The sequence below is a fragment of the Cyprinodon tularosa genome, unplaced genomic scaffold (assembly GCF_016077235.1).
Source record: "Cyprinodon tularosa strain WSP-4 unplaced genomic scaffold, ASM1607723v1 ctg289, whole genome shotgun sequence".
Taxonomy (NCBI): domain Eukaryota; kingdom Metazoa; phylum Chordata; class Actinopteri; order Cyprinodontiformes; family Cyprinodontidae; genus Cyprinodon; species Cyprinodon tularosa.
Window position 1 is genome coordinate 922,964 of NW_024038995.1, and position 22,499 is coordinate 945,462.

Genomic DNA, 22,499 nt, shown 5'->3' on the forward strand with positions numbered 1-22,499 from the left:
TGAAATGATTGTAAATATGTTTTCCTTTTCTATAAATATAAAAAATGTCAAAATTCCTTCAAAATGATTTAGTTAACTGTTAGGAATCCAGTTTGTGTGGGTTGTGTTTTTGTTTGTTTTCCCTTCAACACCAGGTGGCGCCTGGTTCTTGTTGGCCTCCTCACACACCTGCGGATGGTTGCCTCATTACCGGAGGACTCTTAAGCTGCTGACTGTCACTACCTCGACGCCAGAGTGTTTGCCAGTTTTGGGTAGTCTAGCCAAGCTGAGTTTTGCTGAGTCAAACTGAGTTTTTGTCACCTGAGTCTTAACCTTGTTGTTTTTTTGTCTTTGCCTCTCGGCAGGAAAGTCATCCTGCAAACTGGATGTTTTGGACCTTCTTCCCCTGGAAGGATTGTCTAAGGGTCAAACTGAGCTAAGGATTCAAACTGGTGGTTTGGATCTACTTTTCCTCAAGGATTGTTTGAGCTTCACACTGAGCAGGGGATTCGTCTCCACAAGAAACCATTCAAGTACCATAGGAAATCTAAGTGGCAGTCAGCTCCTCCGTTCCTCAAGGAAACACTTCAACCTGGGTAAACCCTGTCCGCCCTCCAACGAGCAAGTCTATTACTTGAAAACCCACACCGACTGGATTCAGAGAAAGACACCTTTTCTGGAAACGTGAGTCCTGTTGCCTTTATTCCCTTTTACAAGTCGAAACACAAATTTCCCTCTGAGCCTGAACTAACCGCAGGATCTTCCCCTTCAATTTTCAGTTCAGTTTCGCCAGTGTTCAGAGCAGCACTGGATCCTTCTCTACCAGTTCATAATAAACCTGTTGAACCTTCCCCTGGTCTCTCTGTTTGGTTTTCTACATGTGGGTCAGATCTTAGATTTAAAATCATGATATTAACCGGATATGACACAAACTAATGTTCATTAAGCTGATAAAAAAAAAAATGATCCTATCTTATTAAACTCCAGGAAATTAAAATCCAAGATTTGTTTCTGAATGAAACAATGTTAAAGCTGGATATAAAATAATAATTCTGTCAGGAATAACAATGAAAGGGAAACAATCCTATTCTTTTTTTATTTTTAAACTAAATGTTTGACAAATTATCCTTGTTTCTTATTCAACAGTTTAGATATTGAAGGAATTTGATCATTTCTGTTTAACATTAGCAATACTTGGTCAAGGTCATTTTAATAGTGACACAATTTTTACATTTAGGTTGAAAAATCTGGAGTAATGAAAGCAAATCACCTACTAAATAAGCCAAAATGAAAGAAGTGGATTTATTCTTTTGAAAGATTTTCTAATATGTAGCTTAGGCGGAAGTTCAACTGTAGAAACGGATTGCTCTCCTACATCCACCTGCGACACAGCCAATCAGCTTTGAACCACACCTCCATAAAAGCCAATTGGCATCCAAAGTTCATCTTAAAAGGCCTCCGATACGCGTCTTACTGCCTTCCCTTTCTCATCTTAACCGGGCCGGCAGAAGACCGCCATGTTCTGGTTCTGCCAGAGGTTTCTTCCTAATGGGGAGTTTTTCTCTCCACTGTCGCTCCATGCTTGCTCATCATGAACAGGTTCTCTCAACCTGTGTTATCCAACTGGACTTCCATCTTCCAGGTCCTTGAGTGAATTACAAACATCAGCTCACGCAGTCCACTGGATCTCCCCATAAAGCTCAGCTTACCGTCTCCCTAACCAGCAGTCTGAGCGCCAAAGACAAAGTAATTGTATCAATAAATTGCTCCTAATTGTCTTTTCTCTTCGTGTGAGTTTTTCAGATTGAACTTTGAGTCAAACAAGGCTGCAGAATGAGAGCTAAGAGTCGGGGTCTCAAGTCAGCTACATAAACTTCATGGAGCATTCCTCCCCTGAGTTTCTCATAGCACATCAGAGAGGGAGAATAATGTCAGAGGATGATTAATGAGCCAGAAACATCCTGCTCTGCTTTAGTGTAATGAATAACTGTGTCCTTCAGTGGGGAGGTTTTTACTCGCTGTGGAAGTAATAATTATTTAAAATCAACAGAAAATGGTTGGGGGTTGTAGCTCCACACATAATAGCCAAATTAGCTTGATACATGAGGTGAAAAAAATGGTATAAAGGGAAAACCAGAAGAAATAAGGCAATCATCAAAGGTGGACTTTTATAGTTATCAGAAATGTGAATAAATGAGAGAAGCATATCAGACGGCAAAGATAGACCAGATTCATCGGGTAAAGATTTAACGCGGCGATTACCTGATATTCTGCAGCCATAGACCTCAAAGCGCATGCAGATGCCCTGTTCCCAGGTATAAGGGCGAATACGGATGTATCGAGTCAAGGTGGGTTTGGGCAGGAAATCACGGACTTCGTCTGTAGGGTTGGAGTTCCCTCGAAAGATCTGAAATCATGTCAAAAGATGTAGTTTGTTGTTGTAGTTAATTGTTTTTTTAAATCATTATATGGTCTTTGAGAACAAATAAATACTCCACATTGACTATAACCAGTTTCTTTTCTCTCAGAAAAGTCTGAATGATGATGATTACTAGAAATGGAAAAATAGAAATGATCTTTAAAAGGTATTTTCAATCATATAGTTGTGTGTTTAGTTCAGTAGTTGTATTAAAAGCATCCTTCATGGTTCAGTCTGGGCAGTGTTTGTTGAAGCAGCAGCGCAGGACGCCAGGCGAGGAGCCTGGACAGCGCCATCAGGGGTTTGCTTTCTCTCTCAGCCCGGTTCCAGCCTGATTACTGTTAATAAAAGCTACTGTTAAAGACATAAAAACCAATTAAGCTCAACTAATAAAAGAAGGGTTTCTTGCATTACCCAGGTCTGGCTATATAACAAAAAATTTTACAGAAAAATTTTCTAGTTCTCAGACTTTTCGATCTAGCAAGAAAATTATCATTCTTTCTAAATATTCTTTTATCTATTTATTTATTTATTTTTACTTTTCTGTATTCTATTTTTTATTTTTCATGATTTTAGCAAACATTTTAATAAACAGTATTTTGGATTTTAAAACATTTAGTGGTAACCCCTCAAATAAATACTACTTCTACCTCATTTACTACTATAAGGCACTGAAGAACAACCATGGCGGAGATAAAGTGCTGCACATACTGTGTAAAAGAATAAAACTTGGCATATAAAACAACTAGAAAGCAGAAGAAAAAAACTGTTAAAAATTAATAAAACATAGTAAAAAAACAAAGGCATTTAAGTTCCCTATGTGTGCTTTATAAATATACATTGAGTGCAGGATGATCAAATCTGCCAAATCAGCAGCCAACGTCATTCCTGTATGATGTCACCATTTGGGAAACATGCCTGAAGAGACTTTATACAAACAAGAAAATATTTTGCTCTAAAATAAGGATATTTGATTTCCAACCACAACATTCAGATGTGAAATGCAACTTTTGTGTAAAGTTCTTTATTATGTATTGGTGTTAAATGGACACTGTTGCAGCATCTTTACCTTCTGTTTGGATCCTTCCTTCACTGTTATCCAGTCCTCTCCATTGGTGCTGAGGTCCACTTTGTAGGAACGGACAAAGTAGTGCTTATTGGTCTCCTTGGAAATTGCCCCCTGAGTCCCAATGTTTGTGACAAACCTGAGAAACCCCAAGTCCACCTGTAAATACACACAAAATCAACAAATGTTTTTTTCTAAATAGCATCAGAGGAGATACGCAGTAAATTAAACCTTATATGCTTCATATAACCTTCATTATCAAGGGGTTTCGTTGAGGGTTTGAGTTTCTCATTTGTGCAGTACTACTCGTATTTGGTGCGTAATACAAGGCTGAAATACATTTTCCAGGCCAAGGACCCCCAAAGTGATGGGGCGATGGAGCGGGGACCCCCTGATTATATATATTGTATAAATACTATGTATATTATGGAGGACCAACTCTGCATATTTAGAAATGAATAAATACAGGAATAAATAAATATAAACGGGCAGAAGGTGACCCTCTATAATATGCAGAAATGCATATAGAAATGTAAAAATTCCTTTGTATTTTTTTCCTTTTTATTTTTTTACCCTAAAAAATAAAAAGGAAAACAATACAAAGGAAGAATAAAAAAGACAAAAATATTATGTCTTGCACATAAATAAATACTTAAAAAAATAAGTAATAAATAAATAAAGTTGAAGATTATAATGGACGATAAATAAATAAGCTAATTATTACAAAGGTGAATAAATAAAGAAGCTAATTAAAAGAGATATATACATTTATGTCTCCCTGTATAATTTAATTTCTATCCACATTTATTTGGGGGCAATTAATTGTATGCTTATTTATTTATTGAGCATTTATTTATTTCTGTATTTATTTTCAAATATGGCAGAGTTGTTCCTCCATATATTACAGATGGAGTAATGTAACAAAGGTAATTTTGCCCTGGGATTATTAAAGTATTTCTGATTCTGATTCCTGGTTGATGGGACAGGTGTTGTGAATGAAACGGTGCCCAGCTTGAAAGAGCTCCTGTGTGTCACTGAATGAGTGCATTGGTGACTGAAAGACATTTTCTGCCTCCATTTATCTGTTTACTACAGTTGAATTCATGTTAATGTGGATTTAAAGACATTTCAATTAGTGGAAAAAAACTGCAGGGGGGAATATAAAAAAAAAAAAAAAGTCTACTAAACTAAAACCTTCACAACCCCCATGCAGTACTTCTGTGGTTGCGGACCCCCTGTTGAAGATCTCTGGTCTAGATGGTGCTGCTAGCACAGCTATTAAAATAGCAGTTAGCTTCAGGTAAAAATATATTATAAAAACACTGTTAAATCAATAAAAACATTTAAAATACGCAAATGCAGCATCAATAAACTGGTATAGCAATGTTTAGCATATAGCTGTTCAAGTTAGCTTACCAAACCTAGCATGCTAGCAGCTAGGAGGTAGCTCGGGTTAACATAAAGCAGAATAAAGAAATAAAACTTGATTAAACAATTATTAAAATGAGATTCAGGACAGGCAGGAGCTTTGGGATAAAAGGATAACGCAATTGTTGTTCACAGATAATATGGAGGTTTATCAACTGGGCCATGGTGAACTTTAAAATTTACTGAAACAGCTAGCTAAGAATATAAGAGGACAAAGGAGGAAATAGTTTTGATCCTTTGTAATAAAGAAAATTGAACTGTAATTTATGTGACTGTTAAAGAATTAGAAGCTAAAACGTTGCTAAATAAAGGGTGAAATTTATCATCTCACTTATTTTGTTAGGGTTTAGTTTGTTGGACTTAGCAATGTTAGGTTCTCAGCCCTTTTTAATGCTTCCTTCAGCTTGGGGCATAATGTATACTTTTCAGATCTTTAAGCATCATGTCATCAAAAAGGTGACATTTAAATCAGTTTATGATAATATGATTATGGTGGTCTAATATGGAAGCTGAAACGTGACTTAACTGCCTTAAAAAATAGTTAATTGCAGAGCTTAAATGTATTAAGAAGGAGGAAAATCTGTATTTAATAAAATGAGAATTCATCTCTGTATATATTCTGGTCATCTTTGATAATAAAATGAGTGTGTGGTGATATAGAAACATTCATGTCTAACAGAAAGAAAAAGTGAGCTCTTATACTTCAAGCCTAAAATCAGCCTAATAAGTCAGGAATGTTCTTCCATTTTACAGAGAGAGGGCTTTTTTAGTTTAAGTTAGGATATAAATGGCAAGTAAAGTCCCCCTTTAAGACATATCACAGGACTCTTCAGACAGTCTTAAAATAGAAAAGAAATTCAATTGTATCTAATTTGATTTTGTTCTACTGCAAGTCGGTTAAAGGAAAACACATTCATATGGAATTACTTTCAGATTTATACTAAAAATCTGTTTTTCTTTAACTACAAAGTTCTTACATATTCAAAGAAAGTCTTTATCTATAAGTTAATTTGCAGTATCACATTCCTTGGAAACAGTTTTCTTTTAATTATCATGAAATTGTGATCAGAGGGCTAAAAGTCTGATAGAAAATACATACTGGATGCTGTCTAATCTGAACAGAGGGCTGTTCAAACTACTTTCCCTGAAAGCAGCAGTGAAATGACTAATAAGCTGATGGTTATCATCAAAGAGTAGCAGAGATTACAAAAAGCCTGACAGTTCTTGCAGTGTAAAAAATTTATAGTTGTTATCTAAACTGGAAAATACTGGAAGTTGTTCAGCAACTGCACACATGCAGGCGTCATAACTTCTCCTGCAAGAAGGCATGAAACCAGTCTAACCATGTAATCAATGAGGCTATTCTCCATCTGACCTCCATTTCAATCCTGTTTGTTGAGTTTAGGCTTTATGAATTTGAGACCAGAATAAGCTCATTGGTTGAGTGTGTGGGATGTATGCAGTATGCACTGTGTAATTACACGACCGTGGAGGCGCTGCTTTACATGGGAAGGCCCCACAGGGCGGGTGTTGACTTCTTCTGCCGATGCTTTTTCAGGAAAGGAGCAGGAAATAGTGCGCTGCAAGTCTCTGTGGGATCTTTGTCTGACAAGGAGACCCCTGGGAAATCATGTTGCGTGGGATTGCTCTCTGCCGCTCCCACGTCTGTTTTCATCTAAGTTCCCATGAGGCGCATCACTTCTTAGCACTAAGCCTATATGAAAAGGTCGCATGTAGTAAATTTAAATCTAAACACACTGTTTAAGCTCTGATGTTTATTAAAGTCTGAAAAAATGATGCCTCTAACTTAAATCTTGCTTTATTTCGAAGTGCTAGACTGTAAGTAACAGTTTGTAACTCAGCTCTTTCCTAAAAAGACGACCAGAGTTAAGGGAAATAATGACTTTTTGTGGAACTATAGCATTTTTGCACAACAATAAAGTTATAGGACGGTTCATATTAATGCTCGGAGCATTCTAAGACCATTGAAGCCCATAAAGTTTGATCAACAAGTTTCCAGAGCTTTTTACTGCTGACAAATTCAGAATGGCTGTTCAATGTTGGACTACTTTCGTTCTTATCCTACAGAAAGTGCTGCAGTTCCAATTATGAAGAAAATCTAAAGAAAAATGGTATTACTCCAGTACTAAATTCTCTTATTTGGCTGCCTGTTAAATAGAAGAATATTAACTGAAATTCTCCTTAATTTGTATAAAGCCCTTAACCGCCCAGCCTCAGCAAATGTCAGAGATTTGGTTATTCTGTATGTTTCTACTTGAAAACTTTGCTTGTCAGGGTTTCCAAAAAGTAAAATGCGAGGCAGATCTATTTAATAGTTCCTAGTTTCTGTCAAAGAAGTCAACACGTGTTAAAACTCTACTTGAAATTTAGATCTCTTCATGTTACTTTCTACAGCTAAGTACCAGTTATTACCACCATTAACTTTTTGTTCACTCTAAAGATGATGCATTTGGCCCCGACATACAGTTTTTAACTTACGGTAGTCTCTTCTGGAGGAAGCTACTGAAGAGGCTTTACATCCCAGATATTTCTGCTCCTCACTTGGCAGTGAACTGTTTGGTTGTGTTTCCTTCACAAAGCCACTAAAGCAGTTTTTAAAATTTTGTTGTGTTTAGGAAATGTGCCAAAATATGACAGCATAGTTTGGTAAAAGTCGTAGGGAAGCGGCTGCTCCAACCGTTGCATTTCCGAATTCTCCCGAGTGGTGCATGACTTTACACGAGTGAATAAAGTGATTGTGATTGGTCGATTATCAAGAGGGTGGTATTGTTGTGCTGGAAGGTTCGCAAGCAAGTTTGATTGTGGCCGGTTTGTCGGAAGCATCTTGCTAACCAGTTAGCAACTTAGTGCTAGTAGGTTCCCAATGGGAAATTCCATTGGGACCAAGTAGCACTAAATTGGTAACTTAGAAACGACACTGTCAAGGAACGCTATGGACAGAGGAAACATGCAAGAGGAGGAGAGTTTTGTGTCGGAGGTCGTGGATGAGTCTCCTCCGTCATACATTTTTTATTTAGAGGAAGAAAGTGGGGATCAAGATGTTGTGGAAGAGGATGCCAGGGCGGCAGAAGCTTGGTTTGGTATAGAAGGCTTCCAGCCGTACATGTTTGAGCCCTTGCCTCGCAACGCTGCCAGTTCTGTTAGCTCTACGCCTGCTGAAGACACAGACGTCCATCCCCGTGAACACTGGGACTCCAGTGTAAATTAAATAAGGATTCTTATTTCGACCGTTGCGTATATTAGCTGCGACATATGAATCAAGATGCTATGACCAAAAAAAATTTGATTAACAGATGATTGTTGATATATGATTGGCCGAATTTATGTGTTCAAGCTGACTCATAACAAACTGGCCTGCATAAGATAACGAAAAACAAAGATTTTAAGACAGGATTTTTTTTTAAATAGGAATTTTCTACATTTTGGGACAATATAGTCTGATAAAGAGTACATTTTATATACATGTTAAAGCCAGAATGATTTGACATTCAAATATGACTTTTCTACGATTTTAAGAGTTTCTTTCATTTCAAGGAAATCTTACAAATTATTCTAGATCTTTAGGAGGAAAGATGAATCAGCAAATCAGTAGTCTCATGCCTTCAGCATGTTAAATCTGTGTTTAAAAGTGATAACCTTTGCAACCTTTGTAACTTTATTCATATTATTTCCCTGTTCCTTGAATTTGACAATGTATCTCACTCAGACAAACCCTGAATGCGTTCTCCAGATGTATCACCCCAGCTCTTCCTGATGGCGTCAGTGTAATCCTAATGTCAAAGGAGCAGGGTGACTATAAATACCTGAACCTCAAGGAAGGAAGTCTTTCCTGCTTTTACGTCACTGCTCTTAAAAATACTTTAACATTTAACCACAACTTAAAATACTGCGCCTAATATCAAATGGGCCCAAATCCATACACTTACTGTATGGGGCCAAACATCTCTTCGACCGCTCTGTTTTATTTATTCATGAACTTAAGAGGTTTAAATTTGATTGGAACTTTCCAACATGCAACTGAAATGAGAAATATGATTACAGACTTACAATAAAGCCAGATAATGAGCCCACTATCTGCCTCCACGCAGACTGCCAGCGGGAAGAATGAATAGTAGCCTGAAAATAGCATCAATAAAATATACATGGCTGTAAATAATTAATAGAGTTGCTTGCAGTTGAAGGGACAGGCAAGCAAATTAACCGAGTCATAATTTTCATCTTAAATGAGATGAATCCAAAGCCACAGGCTGAGATGTGGTGTGGAGCTGGCCAGCAGCATACTTAATCAAATAACAAGGAAAATTCTCTTCACAAAAACCACCAGTCATTACTCTGGAGGCCCAATCAGGCAGAGCAACAGGACCAGTTCAGAAGGACATTAATCACACAGGCAGATGGGTCTGGTCTGTTTCTTAAGGAGAAGCTGCCAGAAAGCCTTTTATGAACCTATTTAAAAGAAGCGATACACAAATGCATCTAAAGCTGTCTTCCTGGAGAGATCAGGAGCTGATTTTTAGTCTGAGAGCTTGTTGCTGTAAACCTATTGACCAGATAGAGTGAATCTGTCGGCACATCCTGCTCAAGCTGGAGGGCAGGAACAACTTTTACACTTTGGATGCAGTTAGAAACAATCACACATATTGGACTGACTTGATAAACAAAAAGGGATGGGAGACATGGAAATGACAAAAACAACAAAACATTGAGTAATCAAATTGATAACATAAGGCAAACAATCAAAAATACTACTTATATTTTATCATTGTTTACTGTTTTTCTTTTTAAATAATGAATTTTTTGGCGTTTGGGAGACGCAGAAAAAGAAAGGATAAAGGTAGACAACTTAGTAATTAAGTCTTAAAATAAACCAAGTGCTTAAATGTTTGGAAAAATGCCAATATTTTTTCTAAAATTACATTTTTCATTTCTCTGGTGCTCAGTTTTAGGTTTTTGGACCCCACTGTGGGTTATTAGACAACATGGCCGGCATCCAGAAATCCTATTTAGAACACAAAGTAAATAAAAATAAATCAAGAAAAATCATATTTATGAAATTAGTAGTAGAAATGATTAAAGCCAAACATTTAAACGGATTATTACTGTTATTTGATTGTTACTTAAATAACCCAGTCAGGGTTACTTTGCTTTCTCAGAATCGCTGCCTTCTTTTTTAATAAATATGAAGAGGTCTGCGGCTACATCACAGGATTACACGCATTGGTCTGGTTTCATTAGTTAAAACTAGTTATGGGTCTCCAGCTGTTATATCATTGACTTTTTGTTGATGCTTATCTGATTAGAAAAGACAAACACACCAAACACTTCATCATATTCTCTGAACTTACTGACTTATGACAAGGCCTTTATTTTATCTGTAAACTGTGTTACTAAATATCAAGCAGAAATAATAATACGCAAACCTGGGAATAGATGGCATTTCCTATAAGGTATGGTTAAAATGTCATGTGAAGTTCAAGTGTTAATAAAAAATCAGTCTCACAGATACTTTCTCACACTCCTAAAACAGCCAAATTGCTCAATCTGCCTCTTTTTTTAACCCAAACGGAGACGTTATAATCGCCCGGAGTGAATGCAGCCTGGAGTAACACCACCATTTACATAAAAACACAAATTAGACGCGGGGACAGGAAATAACTAGTCTAACGAACGTTCTTACTTCCACACCCCTAACATTTCTGCTAAAAGATAATTGCTTTTTCAGGGTAGCACTTCTCCTCATTGCTCGGTTATCGATCAAAGTTTCTCTATAAAGTTTACCGTCTCATTGGTGGTGTCCTCATTATTCCAAGAAACACTTCAAACAACAATCTTATACAAGAAAACGGCTATGCGGGGACACATTTTCAATGTCGTCTATGACCTTTGTGTAAAACTAGCAATTTCCATATAGCGTATGAACCCATTAACCCCAATTAAATCAGTGTCCTTCATTTCCTAATATCCCAAAGGGCTCGGCTATGAGCCAGTAGCTAAAAGAAGTCCCCAGACAGACAATTGAAAGCACAATTAGTAATCCAGTGCTGTGGAGGTTTTCCTGTCTGCTTCCTGTTGTAAGCGGCACAGGAGGGAAGTGAAGGTCTGCTCCTATAGCGGGGGGCATTGTGAGTCTTCCTCTATGAATTCCTGTCCTGGACAATGGGACAGGACAAGACCCCAACCCACAGCCTTCTATACTGGTTAGATAATAATTACTGGATGAAGCTGCTTTCTTGGCTCAAACCAGAGAAGAAAAGAAAACATGCTTGTTTGGGCTTCTAAATTCAATTATAGGTAAAGGAGTTCATGTAAATATCTAAAGTTTTGACCACATGTGAATCAGTGGACAGATAATTCAACCCCCCTGAGAGGTATCTAAATAAAAAAAAAATGTTTTCTGGTTCCAGAGATTTTAGTTGATATGATGAACTTGTTTCTTTTTGGGGATCTTAAAAGAACTGTCTGTATTTACAATGTTCTTAATTCATTAAATGTTTAGTTTTATTCACATTTCTTTTTTAAATCCACCTCTGCCAATCAAAAGCATACTGTGCTGGCATGAAAATGAAATACTCACCCCGCAGTCTGAACCCTGACCAACTTTCTCAGATGATAATACTGGAATTAAATGTAGAAATATAAAAGGTAGCAATGAAGAAACACAAGAAATAAAGTACAGAAATTATATTTTGATTCTCCTAGTCTCCAGATCCAGATCATTTCACTTCTGCAATGTGATAACTAATTCTAAAAAGTTGAGATGTGCTGATTCACTGCTACAATACAAAAATATTCAGGTTAGAAATATTGTCTCACTAAATAGCCCTTTGGTATGAGTGAGTGTAAGCTGTAGCCTAGCTACTCTGTGATAGACGAGCAACTGGTCTGCAAACCTGCAAAGTTAAATGGATAATCTGCGGATACATACATAGATATAAGGGAATGAAGCCATACTAATAACAAATCGAGCTCAAAATAGTACATCTAATACTTTTAAATATAATATCTGTAAAACCCTGGCTTTATCATATATTTTTTTAAATTATTCCGAAAAAAACAACACAAAAACAATTTTAACTGTAGATATTGTGTATACTTAAATCATTCTTCCTGGATTCAGACAAAAACAACTAAAGACTCTCTTCAAGGCTAACGTCAAACCTTTGCTTGCTACTGTATTCTAAAAAAAGTAAAAAAAAAAAATCCACTAGACTTGGTTTCCAAGTTTGAAGACGTTTCGTTTACCATCCAGGAAGCTTTCTCAATTAAAAATGGCAGAAATGGCGTTGAGTTCAAGGCTTTATATGGTGGACCAAAAAAAAGATTGGTTTTGGGTTAGAAAACATGCAAATTGTACCTGACGAACGGGTCCGCCTCTTTGGAATTGGGGTCTTTTGGTTTTTTCGTTAGCCTGTAATATCCGATACCTGTCTATGTCTCTGAAAGGGGGTCGTTAGAGGGAATTGTTGGCCTGGATGTAGAGGCGAGGTGCACTGTTCCTCTGTAATGGGGTGGGGGTTGCGATGATAGCGGGAAGGGATCAACTCAATTGCTGCATTGTAGGTTTTTGAAAGCAGAAATCTGAGTCCATCCCCTCTGTTTTTATGCATGTGCGGCCCAACGCTATGATACTATCTACCTGCTCACACTATACGTCTAAAAACCACGTTGGACTGAGCTCCGCAGTGAGATGGCGCTACTGGGACTCGTCTATCCGGAAGCCAAACGAGTAGAAGAGGAATATGAAGCTCACTAGAGAGAAACGCGCTGCCTTGGCAATTTTGTGTTGAAAGCCCTAAAAAGAAAAGGAGATGACGTATTTGGATGAAGACATGGCTTAGCAAACGTGGCTACTATAGATGGTCCATCAGTTTAAAAGAAAGAACTCCATTTCACTCACACCCCTGCCATGCTTGTGTGTTATTTTTCCTGAGAGGAAGAAGAAGAAGAATCCTTGTTTGCCCACTGAGCGATTTTTCCCACGACCACCTTACGAAGGCCGACTGAATTTCAAACATGTTTGATTTTCTTCCGACCTTACGATTCCTGATGGGGAGGTGGTCTTGAGAGGTTTATTGCCCCTCGTTACCCCCTATGTGCTACACGATACATGATCAAGCTAAAAGTCGGCCGGATTGAAAAATTCTCGCATGACTGGGAAATCGTACCCATAAAGGGCCAAAAATCGTACAGTGTAAGCCCCGCTTAACATAGTTGGCTTCCTGCACCCACTTCTCAATCCACCTTTCTTCTTTGTCCAAAATGTGAACATTCTGGTCTTCAAAAGAATGTTCTTTGTCCATAACGTATGCATGCACCATCAGATATACTGCCTTGCAACTGTAATGTAACAAACTAAAAGTATCATACTTCCTAAAATACAATCTTAAGATGTCAAATCATGAAGCAAAATGATTCACTTATTTTAACCTTTATCAGTGTTCAGATGAGTAAACACCATCACTTTAAGCTATACAAGAATATTTTATGAATCTTTTATGTCTACATTTAGTAACTGCAGGCAGCTATGTCAGATTTCAGAATGATGATAGCAAACTGTAGAAGCAGATGTAAATAATTGATGCATGTTGGCTTTTTTTACCCCCATCTACTGTCCCTGGAACGTGTAGAAGAGTGGTACAAATCAGTGAGCAATATTCAGAGCAGCTGTGAGCGAGCTCTCCGTGGTGCAGTGAAAGGAAAACAGAGGAGCTGTTTTTCTACAGGGGAATCAGAGGCTTTTATTTTTGAGATCAGACTCTAAATGTGGGGATTAAAGCGGCAATACTTCAAACTTCCTTATTTGGAAAAGGAGGACACAGTGTGTTCAATGCATAAAATGCTTATTCCTTTCATGAGCATTTCCTCTTTTTTTAAAATCCTTCCTTAGTCAGCAAATAAACCTTTAAAAAGTTGACCAACCTGTATCCATTCCCTGTTGTTGTCTTCTGAGGGTGTCCAGCCGTTCTCCAGGTAGTTGAGTCGGGATCGTTCTGGTGACCAGTTGGAGTTATACTGGGAGGAAGCCTTGATCTGGTCAGAGGTAATGCCTCCAGACTCCATGCCCAAAGGCTCCATGCAGCCAAAATCTGTGAAAGTCAGAGAGAAACGGTCAGAAGCTCATTTACGGGACTGTTCAAAACTTAATGCCACCAGCTAGGAAGAGGACATTTAGCTATATCAGTCATAGTATAAAAAGGTTTATGACTTTACAAACATACCTCAGTAATAACTGGCACATTTTGATACCTGCAGAAATGTTTTATTTATTAATCAGTGGTGGATTAGACTGTTATCTCAGGGCAAGAACTTGTCTGGGCAAGAATTGGGGTATGTTCACTGCATTTGCAACTATCTAAGAAAAATTCCAGACTGCAAATCAAGGATTTGAGAGGAGGAGCAGAAGTTCCTAAAAAAGAAAAATTCAAATCTGGAGAGAAATAAATATGAATAATCAATCAGATTTATAGACCCCCACCCTGCAGATATATTAGAATCTGTCATTAAACCCATTTACACAGTAACAGATAAAAACCCTTAGATAAATCAAACATTACCGTCACATATCTGACTCAATCACCATTAAAATAACTATTTTCATTCATTTCAGACGGAACTATTCACATACATGTATTATATTAAACAGAATTTCCAATATTCACCACTGTTCGGCACAAAGTACTATTTTCCTCTGATCACAGGTGCAGCCGGCTCACTTGGACTTGCAATGAATCCTGGGATATCTAGAGCTACATAGGATACACCAGACCCGTCCTTCAAATCAAGCAGGGAGAAGGACGCATTTTAAGGCCGCATGATGAGGAGTTTTGGAATTCGACCAGACCTCGGCGACGCGCTATGATGTAATCGGCCTATGAATCTGGCCTTCGGAGGAAAACAAGATGGAGAATGCATATCTAACGTGCATCCGCTCCAAAAGGCTCTGCCAATCATTGGTGCTCAGTACATAACCCATATCTACACAGTCCAAGGGCAGGCTGAAAGCCTACACCCAGATTGGGGCCTTTAATATGGGAAAGCAAATTACTTGGGTAGACCTATAAAGGCTTGAAAAATCCTGGATAATGACCAAAAGTCGCTGCAGTGAATTAATTGACAAATACACGTCAGTCCATTGCTTTTATAGGATGATTCAGGTTCATTTCTCTTAGTCTACAAGATTCAAGATCAACAGAAGTTTATGGATGTTTGTATCTTCTTTTGTGATTGTAAGGCACTTTTGATTTCAAATTTGATACAGGGTTAGAGATAGGTTGAAAGTAGTGGCGGCGTCTTTTCTGTCACAGCAGGAGAACCTTGGGAAGGAAAAGGGAGGGGGACGCCAGAGGAAATGCGAGTGTTTCTGTATCTGAGTGGGAGGACGTTTTGGAGACACAAGGTCTGCAAGAGTGACACAAACATCATTCCTGAGATTCACAAATACATCATGGGCAGAAGCTTGCCTAGTTACATTTGTTGTTCTGGTAAATTGATATTTAACGGTCCCTTCTGTGTCCAGCTGGGACACCAACAACTCAGAACAAAGACATAAACACTTTGGAGCGCTCCAAAGTCTTGAAGTAAATCTATTTTGGCTGTTGTAAATGTTTCTACAGACTGCCCACAGTGGGACCTTCTGCAAACCCTTCTTTTAGATGACCAACATCCCTGATACTGATCAGAGCATGACGTTATCAAACGGCAACAACTCTACAGTTTACAAGCAGCTTAAATCTCTACAGGCATCCCAACATTGCAGACAACTGGCTTCTTTTGTCAGAAGCCCCTAAAAAAACAGCTATAACAGATTTAGAGAAAGTTTTTCACTCCTGATAAAATTCTGATGTAAAATTGGTTAAACTGTTTGCTCAGCAGCGGAAGATAAGACCTGAAATTGGGTCAAACTGATAAAAATGTGAGCGGTATCCTACTGGAAAAATAGGCTTTCGAATAGTTATTTAAACAGCAGATTAAAATCAGATCTTTCTGCTGATATTTACATTAAAACTGTGTCAAATTGTGCCAACAGATAAGTAAAAAAGTTACTTTATATCCCAGGAAGTGGGAGCATTTGTCTTCCTTCTTGTAGAGGAAACCCATTACACTAAAAACGGATTTGTTTTAAAGCTAAATTCTTAATAGTTTTTTTATTTATTTTATTTTTTATTTCAAGTCTTCTTAATCTTTCTTATCTCTATTCTCTCTGGCATCTGTTTCTAACACTAAGAAAGTTTTTTTGAACCAGTTCACTGCTATGATGTGTTTCACCACATTTCTTTCAGCTTTGCTTTCATTCTACAAGATTAAACATGCGGATTATGGGTGTGGAAATGTAGGTTTATTATTTATTTCAACATTTACTCACCTACAAATCCAGGGTATCTATATCCCTCTCATCCAAATTTAATATACTTAAATTTAGAATGCATTATAATGCATAAAATAATAAAAGTAGAGTCTAAACTGAAAGATTATTAAAAGAGTTTTACCTCAACAACTCAGCTTTAAGCAGTGCTGTCATTAAGGTTATTACTGTTGGAATATAACCCCTTGTGTTTAGTCATTTATTAACAAGAGGAGTCAAATATTCACATGCAATCATAATAAAAAAGATATCAGCATCATCTATTAAGTAAGAAAGGTCATAATAATTTAAACAAAGGAACCGTCTTGTGCTTAATGATATGCATGAGCTTATTAATGATTTAAATGCTGCATAGGATCTCATTGCGTGCTCGGTTAGAGCTGAGAAATGTGTCAACTGCAGGAGCAGAGGTGTTAAAGAAGCAAGTCAAACATATCAGACATCATTAATGCACAAATGCAGGCTCCACTGGAAAACCCCCAGGCTTAAAGGGTTTATTTAACATGCAGGAATGAACTTTGAACTGTTGTCTATGGCACACATTACTGTTAAGAATTAAAAAGCTACATTTCCTGCAGATGTTTGATTCTATACTGATTTTTCACAAGCAATGGTTTCTAAACTGTTAATATTAGATCTACTGCGTTTTCCTTTTGTTTCCATAATGCAGATGTTAATACATCTGCATCAACATCAGTAATAGCTATTTTTCAACACATTGAACCGGCCAGATAAGTAAAACTTGGCTGTAAGTTCTAGCCGGTTTCTCGAAAGCATCTTGCTAACCAGTTAGCAACTTAGTGCTAGTAGGGTCCCAATGGGAAATTCCATTGGGACCAAGTAGCACTAAATTGGTGACTTAGAAACGACACTGTAAAGGAACGCTATGGACAGAGGAAACATGCAAGAGGAGGAGAGTTTAGAGTCGGAGGTCGTGGATGAGTCTCCTCTGCATACATTTTTTATTTATAGGAGGGAAGAAGATGTTGTGGAAGAGGACGCCAGGGCGGCAGAAGCTTGGTTCGGTGTAGAAGGCTTCCAGCCGTACATGTTTGAGCCCTCGCCTCGCAACGCTGCCAGTTCTGTTAGCTCTACGCCTGCTAAAGACAGAGACGTCCATCCCCGTGAACACTGGGACGGAACTTAATGGGAAAGGAAATTATTCTTATTTCAACCGTTGCGTATATTAGCAGCGACATATGAATCAAGATGCTATGACTAAAAACATTTGATTGACAGATGATCGTTAATAAATGATTGGCTGAATTTAAGTGTACAAGCTGACGTATAACTAACTGGCCGACATAAGATAACAAAAAAAAAAAAAAATTTAAATATGATTTCCCTATGTCTTTAAAGGGGCTATCTTCAACAGCGACTGTACGGAGTTAGACTCTCACCCTCGGCCTCATGCCCAGCTGGCAGGATCCTCTCCCGGATGGTGTAGTTGGCCGTGAACCCCTCCCTGGCGATGGCGTTATCCGTGGTGATGGTCATGGACAGGATGCCAGTGTGGGAGATGACCCGACCTGGGGAGGAATTGCCACAGTATCTGCCGATGTGGGGACCCACTGTGGAAAAAAGTCGGAGAGAAAATAGGCAAATCAGCTTTTTGAGCCATCTAGCACAACAGTTTACATCTTAACTTCATTCTCAGTGTGAGAAAATGTTCAGTTTAGATTAAATACAAACAATAAAAGGTAATACCTAATCTAAATTGCTGTGAAAAAACTAGTGGCATGCCTGTCTATGTCTTATTGATAGTTTTTTTTAATATGCTTTGTTTATTTTGCAATTACAATGTCATTTAGTTCAACAAAAGGTTTTCTGATTCACTAATTTGTAATTATTCTTTCATTTCTTCCTGTGTGTAAACAGTATTTCAGGTTATCAGTGTTTTTCATGCTCGTACAGAGCTCTCCCAACTAAGCTCTGATTAATTTTAAGGCTGTTTTATAATGTCCTTAATATTTGGAAATGTTTTTTTATGTTCTTTATGTTATATATTTATCTTATCAGCTTCGTTAGGAGCTGGTTGATAAGGTGAACTACATTTTCCCCTCTTGTTAAACCTAATCTATCCAACTAAAGGTATTTCCTAAATTATTTCATGTTCAAGTTTCTTTTATGTTGGTAAATGAAATGTTGTTTAGACATCATGTAATGTTTGTCTAGTAGCTAAAGTCTGGTTTCTACACCTGTTTAATCCTCTCCTGTTCTTATTCACAAAAACTGTGTTTTATAGTATTAAATATAATAAAAATTGGTTTTAATCACACACGTTCTTTAGTTGTCAACTGAGTCCTACATTCAAGCATTAAAATCATCCCATCAAGGATTGCCTGTTTCTGAGACCCATTTTAAATCCCCACCAGGTTGGTAGAGGATAGAAATAAAACAATTAATTTACGTAAAAACTGCACAATTTATTTAGGTTGATTAATCAAAATACTTTTATTAAAACAATAAATACCTATTATCTTGAATGCTACTTATAACAAGTCAACCCAAAAAAAAGACAGGTATTAGCCATCAGCTGGCTACCAAAGAAATCAAGGTTTAAAAAAAATTTAATATCCATTGTTCACTAAAAATCATTGCAAAGAAACACCAAAGAAATTGACAAGGCAGAGATTAGAGAATAAAGTTTAAATCAGTTTAGCCCCCCCTCTTCCTCTTTGTGCCCACTGCCTGTCAGCTGGCTGATTAAAGCTCACGTTTGGATTTTTAAACACACTTCAGCCACTGTTATACTTATCTTTCTCCAAAAAGGTACAAACATTAAAAAAGGTATTTTTCTGTGTAGTTAGAAATTTTTACTTAGAACTGGAATTAGCAGGTTTTAATGCCGAGGGAGAGTCTTCCTTCAGTTTATTCATCATGATTCTGTTTTAAATAAAATCAGTTAATCCAAATCATAGATCTGTGTTTTTCTGTGTGAATACTTTAAAAAGTGTAGTTTTTTTTTACCCTTAATGGTATAATATCTCAAACCAGGTCGTACCTGTTTAAAGCAAGGGGCTATTTTTATTGTCCCTCTCATTTATATTTCTATAAGGCAGACATAACAGCATGGATCTTGCCCTTGAACAAAATGTTTATGTGAGTTTCATATTGTAACATTACTTTTTTTCCAAAGAGAGAAAGAGAATATATCTTTTTATGTGAAAACTGGCAGCATGATGCCTCTGATATTTGAAGGTATAATGGAGGATTTTTGAAAAGACAAGTCCTCTACAATTTAGAAAAAAATATACATGCAAAACCCTGTACCCACTCCAGAGGGAACACCTATTAAACGCGTGTGGGAGCGTGCGCACTCTGTTTAAAAGTTGCTCTTTGCGTCGCTCATACCAGCTTACTTTGCAAAAGAACAACCGACCTTACAGACAGTTGGGTATGGGGCATTGCAGTCTAACAAAAGAAGCCAAACGACCCCCATTCCAAAGGGGTTCACCCCTTCGTCTGTTCCAATTTGCATGTTTTTAAAACAAAAACAAGGCTTTGTTGGGCTACTGCATAAAACCGCCAACTTAACACTATTCCTGACATGTGAATTGAAAAATCTTCCTGGATGGGAAGCCAAATGTCTTCAAACTTGGAAACAAAGTCCAGTGGATTGTTTTCAATTTTCTTTTTTTGGAATGACTGTGACCTGGATCCCTGAGAACCTTTACCAGCATTTTCCAAAAGAAGATTCACAATTTTTCCACTATATTAGACTGACCAAATGTGAAAATGGTGACCAGCTCGTAGGACGGCCTTACGTAAACATATCACCAGAATGATTGACAACTAGGAGGACCACTTATTTTAATGATCCACCCGGAAAAAGAAAATCCGGCACTACAGTATACCTTTAAGAAACACTGACAACTTGTTTTAGTCACTGACCGTCTCCCTGTTGAATATTTATCATGGCTCAAGCAGACTTAAATTAAATTTCAGCCATTGCTGCATTCCCAGAATCTGATTACTTTTATAGAAGTTTTCACATTTATGCAAATTACATACAGCTTTTTAATAATTATTATTGGGAAAAACTGTTTTAAAGAAACTTCTAATAAAACAGGGCTGATTCCAGTCGAATATTAATTATGTTATAAATATTTCTACTCCAGAACTGTCAGGTTAAATGAACTGCAACTATTACATTTTTTTTTTCATTTATTTTCCCACTATATTCCCCTTGTCTGACAAATTGTAAGCCAGTAATTAACCGGCATTAATCAACTGGAAGCGTACCGAGTGAAAAATCAAACCCTTTTTGTTAAGTAACAAATGCATTTGGACCTTCTTATGAAAAGCAGAGGAAATTGGTGAAAGTAATTCCTCTGTGGAGCAGGAGTATCAATTTTAAACAGAGATAAATGCAAAAAACTGATGTGTGCATTTATTATCTATGGAATTAAACTGTCTGGAAAATAAATATCTAAAAGTCAGGAGTATTTTAGTTTCATTAAACATTCAGAGAGACAGTCTGTTTTATGTCTAATGACATTTAAAGTCCACAGTTTGAGGCTTTTCCTTATCTGCGACTCCCAAAATGAAGCTTTTGGTGCTACTCGCTGGAGATACTGCGTCTGCTCTCTTTTATTATTTCACTAAAATATATTCTTTAAATTCAGCTTAGAGGTAAAGAGCTAAAAAAAAAAAAAAAGAAAGAAAGAAACATGAAGCACTCGCACAGGAATGCTGAGCTAATCTGATGGATTACGTTTATCAGTTACAGTCTGAAGCAGGTAGTCGGCGATCTGTGACGGATTACGTTTGGAGCTATTTCAGCCTTATCGCAGGACGTGTGAAATGGTTTTTACTCCAAAGCTGTCGGCTGATGCAATCAGACCTAAAATAAGGAAAAACAAACTCCTGCAGGCCGCGAGGAATCACATATATATATGAGGAAACTGGATATGTGTAAAATAGAATGAACTCAAGCTTCTTTTTTTGATAACAGCTTGTTATGGAGCTTGAGCTTAAAGGTTCATCCTGGATTTCAAGCTATTGTTTCAGAGATTCACATGCAAATTTTAAAGATATTTTATCTGATACACCAAGACAAGGTAGTCCATAATTATCTAGCTTTACTGCGCCTAAAGATGCAAGTCTCTCTAACCTTGTGAATCTTGGATTTAAGCTCAGTCAGATCAAATAATAACTGTGGAAAAAAGTCTTTCCACAGATTACTAATTGGACCAGGCATCCCCAAAGTCCTCGAGGGCCGCTGTCCTGCAGGTTTTAGAGGTTTCTCTGCTTTAGCACAGCTGATTCTGATGATTGCAGCTCAGCAAAAGCCTGTTATTCAACTATCAATGTAAATCACCTGTGCTGGAGCAGGGAAACCTCTAAAACCTGCAGGAGCGGCCTTTGAGGACCGACTTTGGGGATGCCTGCTAAAATTTCCTGACAGCTTTATCGTTGCAGCTCTTTTAATCATGTAAAGCACTTTGCATTGTCTTTGTACTGAATTGTGCTATACAAATAAATTTGCCTTTCCTTGCTGTATTTTTAGGGCTGTTGTCCTGTTGAGAGGTAAACTCCTGCCTCCTTTCTTCTAACAAACACACACATCATGATGCTGCCACCCTAAAGGACAAACTATACTTTCTAACTCTGACTTTTTAATAACCATTTACACAAAATGTCAGGTTTTTGAGGGGCACAACTTATTGTTGTTTTATGAGAAGAGCACCTGAGCTGGGGATCAGAACAGCTCCTCCAGAGTTGCAATGAGCCTCTTGGCCTTTTTTTCTGATACATACTGTTAATTTAGAAAAAAGGCCTGATATTTCTATTTGAAATACCTTTTTAAGGATCTTATGTAATATTGTAATATAATGAAACACTAAATTTAGATTTTTAGAAACTATCTCTATGCCATAACAACATACACTGCAAAAACCATCTAGAATTAAGTAAAAAAAAAAATCTTAAATTGTGTGTATTTACCCTTAATTTTAGCAGATAAATAAGATGATTTGCCAATGGAATGAGTATTCTTACTCCTAAAACAAGATAATTAGATAATATGCACTTGAAATAAGACAAAGCAATTCTTTTTTTCTTATTTTAAATGTAAATTGTCTATTTCCACTGGCAAAGTATCAGATTTATCTCCTCAATTCAAGAAAAAATGCACTTAATTTAAGCAAAAAAAAAATAGATTTCTATTTTTTGCAGTGTAAATACACATATATTTAAATATTTCCCTCATCTAAGCCCCC

The 22,499-nt window shown here is 37.2% G+C and overlaps 1 protein-coding gene across 2 annotated transcripts in view; it reads right to left on the reverse strand.

Annotated features, from left to right (window-relative positions):
• LOC119787133 (neuropilin-1a-like) overlaps positions 1 to 22,499 on the reverse strand; it is a 106,842-nt gene that overhangs the window by 30,607 nt on the left and 53,736 nt on the right. For both annotated transcript variants that reach the window (XM_038290776.1, XM_038290777.1), the window contains exons 5-8: positions 17,676 to 17,846; positions 13,833 to 13,999; positions 3,468 to 3,623; positions 2,242 to 2,386 (exon numbers count right to left, since the gene is read on the reverse strand). In XM_038290776.1, coding sequence (XP_038146704.1) covers positions 2,242 to 2,386; positions 3,468 to 3,623; positions 13,833 to 13,999; positions 17,676 to 17,846 — 639 coding nt within the window. The remainder of the gene's footprint in view (positions 1 to 2,241; positions 2,387 to 3,467; positions 3,624 to 13,832; positions 14,000 to 17,675; positions 17,847 to 22,499) is intronic.